The sequence below is a fragment of the Callorhinchus milii genome, unplaced genomic scaffold (assembly GCF_018977255.1).
Source record: "Callorhinchus milii isolate IMCB2004 unplaced genomic scaffold, IMCB_Cmil_1.0 Scaffold85, whole genome shotgun sequence".
NCBI classification, from domain to species: Eukaryota; Metazoa; Chordata; class Chondrichthyes; order Chimaeriformes; family Callorhinchidae; genus Callorhinchus; species Callorhinchus milii.
The window spans coordinates 57,788-69,903 of record NW_024704826.1 but is presented as its reverse complement, the minus strand read 5'-3'; the positions used below and the strand labels follow the sequence as shown (position 1 = coordinate 69,903).

Genomic DNA, 12,116 nt, shown 5'->3' with positions numbered 1-12,116 from the left:
CACCCACCCCACGAGGACGCCCTTCATCATGGCAACGGTGTTAGCGAGCGACCTTTAACCTCGCTCCGCAGTGGAGGGAGGAGGGGAGGGAGCTGTTGGGTTGAAGATGAAATTCCCGTTCTACTGGCCCTGATGCACGTTTACTCCCGACCTCGAGGCGAGAGGCCGGAAAGAAGGAAAAGCAGAATATGTTAAACCTTTGGACCCTCGAATATAATGGGACATTTGGTTGCCATGGATACTGAGCTCACCTGATTCCCAGCGGGAATTTTTTTTCTTCCCTTTTTTTGGTGTTTATATACCATCTACTTATACACGTTAGTCTTTGTTCCTCCTTCCATTCCTCCATCCCTCTCTCCATCCATCCCTCTCTCTTCCAGCCCTCTATCCCTCTCTCCATCCATCCCTCTCCTCCAGCCCTCCATTCTTCTCTCCATCCATCCCACTCTCCTCCATCTCACTCTTCTCCATCCCACTCTCTCCTACATTCATTCCAATTCTGTATCTTCCATTCAATATCCCTCTCTCTCCCCCCCTCTCTCTCTCCCTCATCCCCCGGGTGTCTAACCTCATGGTCTGTATCATGCTGCGTAACGGAGGTGTTGGGAATGGAGGGCAGCCGTGTATGCTGAGATGGTCCAACCGCATCCGGCTGACATGGCTCAGCTTCACGCTGTTCATCATCCTGGTTTTTTTCCCGCTGATCGCCCACTATTACCTGACCACTATTGACGGGGGGCTGGACGAGGCTGGACCCCGTATCTTCGAGGCTCGAGCCGGGGGGTCGCTGTGCGAGGTCAGGCACGTCCACGACCTGTGCCGCATCCGGGAGTCGGTGAGCGAGGAGCTGCTCCAGCTGGAGGCCAAGAGACAGGAGCTGAACAGCGAGATCGCACGGCTCAACACCAAGATCGACTCCTGTAAGAAGAGCATCGAGAACGCCAAACAGGACCTGCTCCAGCTCAAGAACGTCATCAGCCAGACCGAGCATTCCTACAAGGAGCTGGTAGCCCAGAACCAGCCTCGCCTCTCACTCCCCGTCCGGCTGCTCCCGGCCAAGGACGAGGTGGACATGCCCCCACCCCGGAACCCCGCCTCCTGCCGCCTCCACACCTGCTTCGATTACTCTCGCTGCCCCTTGACCTCCGCCTTTCCCGTCTACGTCTACTCCCCTGAGCAGAACCCCCTCACCCCCGCCATCGACCCCGCCCTCAGGCAGGCCTTGCAGGTAAATCAAGGGGGCTGTGGTGGGGGCTAGATTTATAGGGATGAATAATATTAATATAATTATTTATTATTTAATAATGTTCCTCTTATTCCCTGACTCCAGGCAAGAGTACAATTAATAATATTTAATAATACAATTAATAATCTGTATTGACTGTATTGTGGCTGAAACTGACGTGATGAGGCGCTTTATTGAAGGCAAGGATTGTTATTATTAATATGATATATGTATTAATGTTGCTGTTGGTCTCTGACCCCAGGCCAGTGTACAGACTAATGCCTATGTGACGGACAATGCTGAGATAGCCTGTGTGTACGTGGTGTTGGTGGGGGAACTGCTGGAAGCCACCTCGATGACGCCTGGCGAGCTGGAGAAGCAGCTGCACTCGTTGCCGTACTGGAGAGCGGACGGACGCAACCACATCCTCCTGAACCTGTCCAAGCGCTCACAGACCCAGAACCTGCTGTATAACGTCAGCACGGGCAGAGCCATGGTAGCACAGTCCACCTTCTACCAGGCTCAGTACAGGCCCGGATTTGACGTGGTGGCCTCTCCTCTCGTCCACGCCATGTCCGAGCCCAACTTCCTGGAGATCCCACCGCAGGTTCCTGTCAAGAGGAAATATCTCTTCAGCTTCCAGGTGCCAGAAGCCACGGAGTGGGCGGGCGGTGTGTTTGCCTGTGAGGGCGGGCGGTGTGTTTGCCTGTGAGGGCGGGCGGTGTGTTTGCCTGTGAGGGCGGGCGGTGTGTTTGCCTGTTATAGCGGGTGGTGTGTTTGCCCGTGAGGGCGGGCGGTGTTTTGCGTGTGAGGGCGGGCGGTTTGCGAGGACGGTTAACACAGGGCGGTCGAGGCAGAGTCTCGGGATTTTCCCTGAGGTTGACTTACAGTGTGTTCTGCATTTGAAGAGCCACTGATGTCATTGATGTGCATTTATGCAGGAAGTGCTGTGGATGTCACGTCCCATGTCCTCTGTGCAGGACGTGTGGCTGATGTCCGTGGTGTGGGCTGACCCGCGCTGGGAGCTGTACTGAAGCTTGTTATAGCTGACCTGATCTGGTTGCTGTTTCTCTGCAGGGGGAGAAGATCGAGTCGCTGCGCTCCAGCCTACAGGAGGCCCGGTCATTCGAGGAGGAGATGGAGGGCAACGCGCCTGCGGACTATGACGACAGGATCATCGCCACGCTGAAGGCCGTGCAGGACAGTAAGCTGGACCTGGTGCTGGTGGAGTTCACCTGCAAGAGCCCCGCACGTCCCAGCCTGCCCACCGAGTGGGCGCTGTGCGGGGAGCGAGACCACCGGCTGGAGCTGCTGAAACTGTCCACCTTCGTGCTGATCGTCACCCCGGGCGACAGCAGGCTGCTGGCCTCCGCGGGCTGTGCCTTCAGGCTGTTTGAGGCGTTGGAGGCGGGTGCTATCCCTGTGGTGCTGGGCGAGCACGCTGAACTGCCCTATCAAGACACCGTGCGGTGGAGTGAGGCCGCGCTGGTGGTGCCCAAACCGCGCATCACTGAGCTTCACTTCCTGCTGAGGAGCCTCTCTGACAACGACCTCCTGAACATGAGACGTCAGGGCCGCTTCCTGTGGGAGACCTACTTCTCCACCTCCGACAGCGTCCTCAACACCGTCCTGGCCACGGTGAGGACCAGGCTGCAGATCCCGGCCGCCCCCATCGCCGAGGAGAGGTCCAGCGAGATCCCACACAAGTCGGGCAAAGCTGCGGGCACCGACCCCAACATGGCCGACACCGGGGACCTGGACCTGGGGCCGGTGGAGACGGAGCCGCCCTACGCCTCCCCCAAATACCTGAGGAACTTCACCGTCACCGTCCTCGACATGTACAGGACCTGGAACAGAGCCCCGGGGCCCTTCCACCTCTTCCCCCACACCCCCTTCGACCCAGTGCTGCCCTCCGAGGCCAAGTTCCTGGGCTCCGGCACAGGGTTCAGGCCCATCGGGGCGGGGGCTGGAGGCTCCGGGAGGGAATTCCAGGCAGCGCTGGGAGGGAACGTTCCCAGGGAACAGTTCACTGTGGTCATGCTGACCTACGAACGAGAGGAAGTCCTCATGAACTCCCTGGAGAGACTGAATGGACTTCCCTACTTAAACAAGGTCCTGGTGGTGTGGAACTCCCCCAAATCACCCTCCGAAGACCTCTTGTGGCCTGACATAGGAGTCCCCATCGTGGTAAGGATGTAACCTGTAGATTTCAACAACCAGGTCCCAGCCTGGCGCAGTCACCCGCACTCTCACCTCATCAGAAGCTCATGGGTTCAAGCACACAGGGAGCCCACAGTTCAGGCTGACATTCCAGCACAATGCTGGGGGGAGTGGAGGGTCACTGCATTGTCAGAGGTGCCATCCTTCAGATGAGAATCCCATAATGTAGTGGTTAGAGCAACAATCTCCCAAATAAAATGAATCACTCACTCCGCGGCTGTGTGTGGGACAATGCTGTGGTCAAACTACTCTTGGTGACCAAATACACTCACGACAATTCCCCGTGAAGTGCTATGAGTTGTTTTGATTTTATCGTTACTGTGTCATAAACAAAATTATTATTTCCTCTGGTTAATCCAGTCAGACAACAACAACTTGCTTTTATAGCGCCCTTCATGCAGGGCAGCGTCTTAGAGCGCTTAACAGTGGCGGAGCCCAACGCCACGCCGGGGAGAAGGGGGCGTTGACCATAAGCACGATCAAAGAGGAAGGCCTTCGGGTGTGATCTGAAAAGGGGGAAGGAGGGGCAACTCGGAGATCGACGGAGGGAGTCGCAGAGTTTTTGAGGGTAGTGACTGATGGTGGAGCGGAGAGGACAAGGGACAAACATGAGGCCAGAGCAAGCAGAGCGGAGGCGGTGGATGATGAGGGAGCAAGAAGATCAGAGCAGTCGGGAGGTGCCAGGGGGTCAAGGGATTTATAGACGAGTGAGAGGATCTTGAAATTGATCCGTTCAGTGATAGAGAGCCAGTGGAGCCTGGCAAGGACTGGTGTGATGGGTACAAACCTCCTTTAGTGGCAGACCTCTGTGTTGAAGGTATCCCAGCCTTAGAGGGTGTTTAAGCGCTCTGTCCGGCGTGGAGGACGCTATATAAATCCTAGTGATTGTTGTTGTAGTGAGAGGCCGTGTAGACTCGGGTTAAGTCCTCAGTAAAGAGGAAGTCAAGGTTAAGATTCAATTGAGGTATTTGAAATAATGGAAAGAATTGTATGTTAGATTTCGATGTGGCGTCGTTCATCTCCTCACATTCACCCACCCGCCTGCCTCCAACCCAAGAGCTTTGTAGTCAGTGTGTGTGTGTGTGTGTGGGGGGGGGTGGGGTGGTCAGTATGTGTGTGTGTGTGGGGGTGGAGGGGGTCAGTGTGTTGTGTGGGGGGGTAGTGTGTGTGGGGGAGGTCAGTGTGTGTGGGGGGGAGGTCAGTGTGTGTGGGGGGGAGGTCAGTGTGTGTGGGGGGGTGTCAGTGGTGTGTGGGGGTGTCAATGTGTGTGGGGTGGGTTCAGTGTGTGTGTGGTGGGGGTGTCGGTGTGTGTGGGGGCAGTGTGTGTGGGGTGGTTCAGTGTGTGTGTGTGGGGGGGGGTGGGGTCAGTGTGTGTGGGGGGTGTTCAGTGTGTGGGGGGTGGTCAGTGGTGTGTGGGGGGTGGTCAGTGTGTGTGGGGGGTGGTCAGTGTGTGTGGGGGTGTGTCTGTGTGGGGGTGTGTCAGTGTGTGGGGGGGGTCAGTGTGGTGGGGGGGGTCCAGTGTGTGGGGGGGGTCAGTGTGTGGGGGGGTCAGTGTGTGGGGGGTCAGTGTGTGGGGGGGTTGTCAGTGTGTGGAGTGTGTCAGTGTGTGGGGGGGGGTCAGTGTGTGTGGGGGGGGGGGGGTCAGTGTGGGGGGGCTCAGTGTGTGGGGGGGTCAGTGTGTGGGGGTGTGTCAGTGTGTGGGGGGGGGGTCAGTGTGTGGGGGTGTGTCAGTGTGTGGGGGGGGGGGTGGGTCCAGTGTGTGGGGGGGGGGGTCAGTGTGTGGGGGGGGGGGTCAGTGTGTGGGGGGTCGTGTGTGGGGGGTCGGGATGAATGTAGGCAGTTTGTGAGGAGCAGGTCTCGACTCCCACTCTGGGTCACTGTTGTTGTTGTTTCCCCGCCAGGTGGTTCACACTGAGAAGAACAGCCTGAACAACCGCTTCCTGCCCTGGGATGTCATCGAGACCGAGGCCATTCTGTCCATCGATGACGACGCCCACCTCCGCCATGACGAGATCATGTTTGGCTTCCGGTGAGCACTTCCTGGTTGCTGTTGTCCTCCCCTCCCCCAGAGAGCAAATAAGTCTGGCTCTGCCCTCCATAAGCTGAAAACCATCCAAAATTTTGCAGCTTGTGTCCTCTCCCACACCAGGCTCCGTGATCCTGTCACATCTTCCCCCGGCTCCACTGACTCCCCAACCCCCAGAGAATTCTCGTTCTCACTTTTAAATTCCTCCACAGTCTCCCCCCCCCCCCACAGTCACAAACCTCCTGCCAACCCACCCACTCCCTTCGCTTATCAAACATGGCCTCCTTCACAACCCCCATACAACACATCCCCACCATCAGTGAGCGAGCTTTAACCCGTTCTGCCCTGCTCTCTGGAACGCTGCATTGTCGGAGGAGCCGTCCTTCAGATGCAATGTGGAAACTGATGCCCAATTCCCCAGTTCAGGTGGATGTTAAAGACCGTGTGATGCTATTAGAAATATAGTTTTGGGTCAGCCTAGTGCGGAAACCCGTCACCGTGCTTAAGTATCCAATTTGGACTGAGAGTTCCACATATATACTGCCACCTACACATGGAAATCCCAGAGAGATTATAGGAGTGGAATGCGCACTCTTTCCCTTGAAGGACACATCCTGTTTACCTAATTCCGGAGAGTATTAGGCAGGTCGGCGAGAGCCAAGGTTTGGGAACTACAGAGTATGAATTGGGGTGACTGCTGGAGCCTAACCACCTAAACCCACATAGCTTGCCATTGGTATCGCACTGCTTGTCTAGGATTATTATTACCCGATAGGGATCAGATAAGACCTTAAATCCGTCTGCCTGGTCAGGTGGACTTTAAAGATCCTGCGGCCTGTTCAAAGAGAGAATGTCTGGCCTGTCCTGACAATCTGGGATTATTCAGCTGACGTCCCCCTCACCCCCGCCAAAAAAATCAGTCAGTCACTTCCTGGCTGGTTGGGGGACACTGCGATGCGCAGACTGATTGTTGTGTTCACCCACAAAACACACAGTCACTATGTGGTACGTTTCAGTAAGAATCCTGTGACGTGTTTTGAGATATCTCAATGTGATAAGGTGCTGTATCAAATGCAAAGATGATTATTATTATTATTATCATGTTATTACAGTTTAAATCACTCTGTGGTTGTAATTTATGAGTGGTTTTCAGTGACCAATAACACTGCCACATTACATATAAATGGACATTACTTTTCTTACTGTGTCTGAGCTTCCTAAACTAGCTACGTTTTGCAGGTTGATATTTTGTTCACCAGGTATTTTGTCCGCTATTTCTGAATAATCTCATTAACAGCCCCAGTTACACCGATCATTATAATAACCAAGTTTAATACTGTCACGTTCGCCCACATTCAGTTTGTAGATTGCTATATTTCCTGATCTTCTCTAGTTTTTACATTGTAATTAATCCCTTGGAATAGCCACATCTATAATACTACGTACACAATCTAGTTGGGTCTTAATGATAATATCTGTTTTGTTACAGATTACTGTTCTGGCTGTATGTACTCGTAAATCCCAGATTATAGTGATGTTATTTTTTGATGTCACTTTTGCTGGTTGATGTTCATACCAGCTGTTTTTTACATCTATAATTTATAATAATCCTTGGACTTGATATAGCGCCTTATCATGTAGTTGAGACATCTTTTCACAGAATATACTGTGTATTTTGTGGGTGAAAAGCGGTAGCCAATTGTAAATAACAGTGTCCCACAAATAGTTATAGATTGAATGACCACATTTTTTTGGGAGGGATTATTACCCCTGGAAAGCGATCTGGCAATCGACTAACAACCAGGTTCCTGCTTACTGCTACGTAAACAGAGTAAGGAAACTTGCCTAAGGTTTCTCCCCTCCCCTATCACCGAACGGATCGATTTAAAGATCCTCACACTTGTCTTCAAATCCCTTCATGCCCTGGCACCTCACTACCCCTCCAACCTGCTTACCCCCAACCCACTGCCCTCTGTTTCGACTGGCTCTGGCCTCCTGCTTGTCCCTCGTGCCCTCCATTCAACCATTGGTGATTTGCTTTCACCCACTACCCCACCCGCTAAACTCTGGAACACTCTTCCCGTATCCCTCCACTTTGCCCCTTCCTTCTCCATCTTCAGGTCGTGCCTGACGTCCTTCCTCTTCGACCCCCCCCGTCACCCCCCCGGCTTAGTGTCAAGTGCTCTGGGATACTACCCAAGGTGAGGGGCGCTATGTAAATGCAAGTTGTTGTTGTGATATCAAATGATTAATTCCTATTGTTATGAATTGCCCCCCCAGAGTGTGGCGCGAGGCCAGGGACCGAATCGTGGGGTTTCCGGGCAGATACCACGCCTGGGACATGAACCACCAGTCGTGGCTCTACAACTCCAATTATTCCTGTGAGCTCTCCATGGTACTGACAGGAGCCGCCTTCTTCCACAAGGTTTGGAGACCCCGTCAAGTGGTGGGTGGGGAGGGGGTTCATTACCAAGCGTTCCTGTTGTCTTTTATTCTAGTGACAATCATCAGCTCCTCATTGGTTTCCCTGCCTCCGAGTCGCAAGGTTTTGAGAGTCTTTGACTTCTGGTCACTGTGCTTTACAGTGTACAACACAGACTGAGTTTAAGATACTTGTCCTCACTTTTAAAGCTCTCCATGGTCGTGCCTCCCCACTTGTCACTCTGACCACTTAACAACCTGTGTCTCTCTCCATTCTGCCTGATCTACATCCCCCATCCTGCCCGCTTCAACATCGCCGGTCAGGCCTCCAGCGTCTCTGCCCCCACCCTCTCCACCTAGCCGCCTCCCTTACCTCCTTCAAGATCCGTCTCAAGACCTTCCTCTTCGATTGTGCCTTCTGCCACATTCCCACCCCCATTCCCCCTATACTACACCCCTCATAATTCCAATCCCCATCTCGGGTGCAAACTCTTAACTGTCCAGCACCCTGGGACGTGCTCCTGAAGTCATTCATTGTTGTTGTTGCCACTTACATAACACCACCGACACATGAAAATTTCCCTGTGTATTGAGAATGTAATGTGCACCCTCTCTCTTTGGAGGGACACATCCTGATTACCTAATCCCAGAGCGTATTAGGCGCAGGCTGGTGAGAGCTGAGGCTTGGGGAACCCAGAGAGTGTTTCGGGGTTTATTTTAAGATTGTGTGCATTGGGATGGAGTGGCTGTGGTGCTGGGTGGGGTTGTGCTCTATGCTGTGTGTGTGACTGTCTTTCTGCTCTCTGTAGTATTACGCCTACCTGTACTCCTACGTCATGCCCCAGGCCATCCGCGACATGGTGGACGAGTACATCAACTGTGAGGACATCGCCATGAACTTCCTCGTCTCCCACATCACCAGGAAGCCCCCCATCAAGGTGACTGTGATCACGGCACAGCCCGGCCCCTCACACAATAAAACACCGGGTGTTAGCACCAGTGGTGGAGCTCCTCTTCCAGGTTGCGATTTTTCCCATTCAGATCCTGTTAATCCTTGCAAGCCAAAGGTCCAGTTGGTCTTGGCTGAACCAGCAGTACAAAGCTTGTGCTGTTTTACTCTGCCCCTACCCTTTGGAACTCCATCTCACAGTCCCTTTGCCTGGATCCCCCCACCCGCTTTGCCTGGCTCCCTCCGTCTTCAAGTCCCTCTTCAACCTCACCTTCGGTCACCCTCCTACCCTCCCTGCCCTAGACTCCTCCTGATCCCAACCCCCAGCTCACGTCCAAATCCCCGACTGTCCAGCGCCTTGGTACGTCCTCTTGATGGGAAAGGCGCTGTGTAAATTGTTGTTGTTTTAGTTGGTTAAAACTCAAGCAATTCTTTATACAGCAATGAGCTCCCTATATCAACAGTGACATTTCTATATAGTCTGATATTAACGGTGAGAACCTCTATATAGTCTGATATTAACAGTGAGCACCTCTATATAGTCTGATATTAACAGTGAACACATCAATATAGTCTGATATTAACAGTGAGACCTCTATATAGTCTGATATTAACAGTGAACACCTCTATATAGTCTGATATTAACAGTGAGCACATCAATATAGTCTGATATTAACAGTGAACACCTCTATATAGTCTGATATTAACAGTGACACCTCTATATAGTCTGATATTAACAGTGACACCTCGTTATAGTCTGATTAACAGTGAGCACCTCTATATAGTCTGATATTAACAGTGAGCACCTCTATATAGTCTGATATTAACAGTGAACACCTCTATATAGTCTGATATTAACAGTGACACCTCTATATAGTCTGATATTAACAGTGACACCTATATAGTCTGATATTATTAGTGACACCTCATATAGTCTGATATTAACAGGTAAAACATCAATATAGTCTGATATTAACAGTGAGACCTCTATATAGTCGATATTAACAGTGACACCCTATATAGTCTGATATTTAGTGAGCACCTCTATATAGTCTTGATATTAACAGTGAGCACCTCTATATAGTCTGATATTAACAGTGAGCACCTCTATATAGTCTGATATTAACAGTGAGACCTCTATATAGTCTGATATTAACAGTGAGCACCTCATATAGTCGATATTAATGAGACCTCTTATAGTCTGATATTAACAGTGAGAACCTCTATATAGTCTGATATTAACGGTGAGAACCTCTATATAGTCTGATATTAACGGTGGAGAGCCTCTTATATAGTCTGATATTAACAGTGAGCACCCTCTATATAGTCTGATAATAATTAACAGTGAGACCTCTATATAGTCTGATATTAACAGTGAGAACCTCTATATAGTCTGATATTAACAGTGAGAGCCTCTATATAGTCTGATATTAACAGTGAGAACCTCTATATAGTCTGATATCTAACTAGTTGGGTAGACCTCTATATAGTCTGATATTAACAGTGAGAACCTCTATATAGTCTGATATTAATAGTGAGAGCCTCTATATAGTCTGATATTAACCAGTGAGAACCTCTATATAGTCTGATATTAACAGTGACACCTCTATATAGTCTGATATTAACAGTGACACCTCTATATAGTCTGATATTAACAGTGAGACCTCTATATAGTCTGATATAAATGAATCTATATAGTTATATTACAGTGATACCCCTCTCTCTCTCTCTCTGCCTCCCAGGTGACGTCTCGCTGGACGTTCCGCTGCCCGGGCTGCCCACAGGCTCTGTCTCACGATGACTCTCACTTTCACGAGCGTCACAAGTGTATCAACTTCTTTGTGAAGGTGTACGGCTACATGCCGCTGCTCTACACACAGTTCCGCGTGGACTCAGTGCTCTTCAAAACCCGACTGCCTCACGACAAGACCAAGTGCTTCAAGTTCATCTGAGGAGGAGAGTGAGAGAGAGAGAGAGAGAGAGGGAGCGAGAGAGCGCACCCACACATGAGGGAGGTGGGCTCTCACTCGCACATACTGGACAATTCGTTGCCAAAACTTTATGAGTCAGGGGGGAAGAGGGTAAAAACACTGCATTCACCCCATTCTCCTCCCCCATTCTTCTCCCTCTCCCCCCACCACCCCCACTCGCTCACTTTTATGTTCACCTCATCTTCTAACCAGCCTCCATCTCGCTGCTCATATTTAATTCATACTTTGTGATGCCTGTAAGCGGAGGCAAACGGTGCGGTGTGAGAGAGAGAACGAGAGAGAGAGAATGAGAAAGAGAACAAACAAAATGAGAGAGAAAACAAGAATGAGAGAGAAAGAGAATTAAAGAGCGAATGAGCACAAAAGAGAATGAAAGAAAGAGAAAACGGATGACGGAGAAAACGAGAGAAAGAACGAGAGAGAAAGAGAAAATGCGAGAGAGTGAATGAGAGAGAAGAAGAGAGGAATATCTGTAAACCCATCCCCAAAACGTCAACGGTTGCCAGACAGGAAGCTCGGGGGTGAGTGTGAAAGGTGTGTGTGGGGGTGGTGGGGGGGGAAGAGGGTTGGGGAGGGAGGCGAGAATAAAAGATGGGACAACACAACGAGATGGGAGGTGGATGTTCCCCAATTGCCAAAACCCATGACTGACCCCGGCTGAGAGCACCAGAGACACATCTCACAGACACCTTGATCGGGAGGGAGTCGAGCAGCACTTTACAGAGGAGCTCAGTGACTGACTGTCCCCCCCACCCTCCCCGTGCAGAGGTAACCATTCGGAGGCCGGGGAGCAGGTCAGGCGATCAGGAGCCACTGTGTGATCAGCTACATTACAACAGGTTTTTTTTCCCCCCCCCAAAAGTATTAAACTTTGGGTTTTATTTACAACATTTTGGGGAGTTTTTTTTTCTCAATGTGAATGCAACAACAACGCAGCCCTTCACACCGTGCAGCGTCTCGGAGGGATTGGCGGAGCACTCACCCAGCCGAGGGGGAGGAGACCATCAGCACCGGTCAAAGAGGAAGGTCTTCATGTCTGATCTGAAAATGGGGAAGGAGGGGGTTGAGGGAGAGTTCCAGAGTTTCGAGGCGTAGTGTGTGAAAGCACGGCTGCCAATGGTGGAGCAGAGGACACAAGGGACAAGCAGGACACTGGAGCCAGACGAGCGGAGAGCAGCGGGTCATGGGTTGAGGAGTAAGGCTGGAAAGGCAGGGAGGAGCCAAGCCGTGAAGGGATTTGTACATGAGAGTGAGGATCTTGAAATTGATCTGTTCTGCGACAGA

General features: G+C 51.4%; 1 protein-coding gene across 1 annotated transcript; it reads left to right on the top strand.

Moving 5' to 3' along the window:
- Positions 1 to 560: 560 nt before the first annotated feature.
- Positions 561 to 10,923, top strand: LOC103188516 (exostosin-like glycosyltransferase 3). The gene is made up of 7 exons (XM_007908550.2): positions 561 to 1,228; positions 1,488 to 1,868; positions 2,303 to 3,412; positions 5,347 to 5,474; positions 7,752 to 7,896; positions 8,702 to 8,830; positions 10,584 to 10,923. The coding sequence occupies exons 1-7, from the start codon at positions 572 to 574 to the stop codon at positions 10,791 to 10,793; spliced, it is 2,760 nt and encodes a 919-aa protein (XP_007906741.1). The 5' UTR covers positions 561 to 571; the 3' UTR covers positions 10,794 to 10,923.
- Positions 10,924 to 12,116: the final 1,193 nt, after the last annotated feature.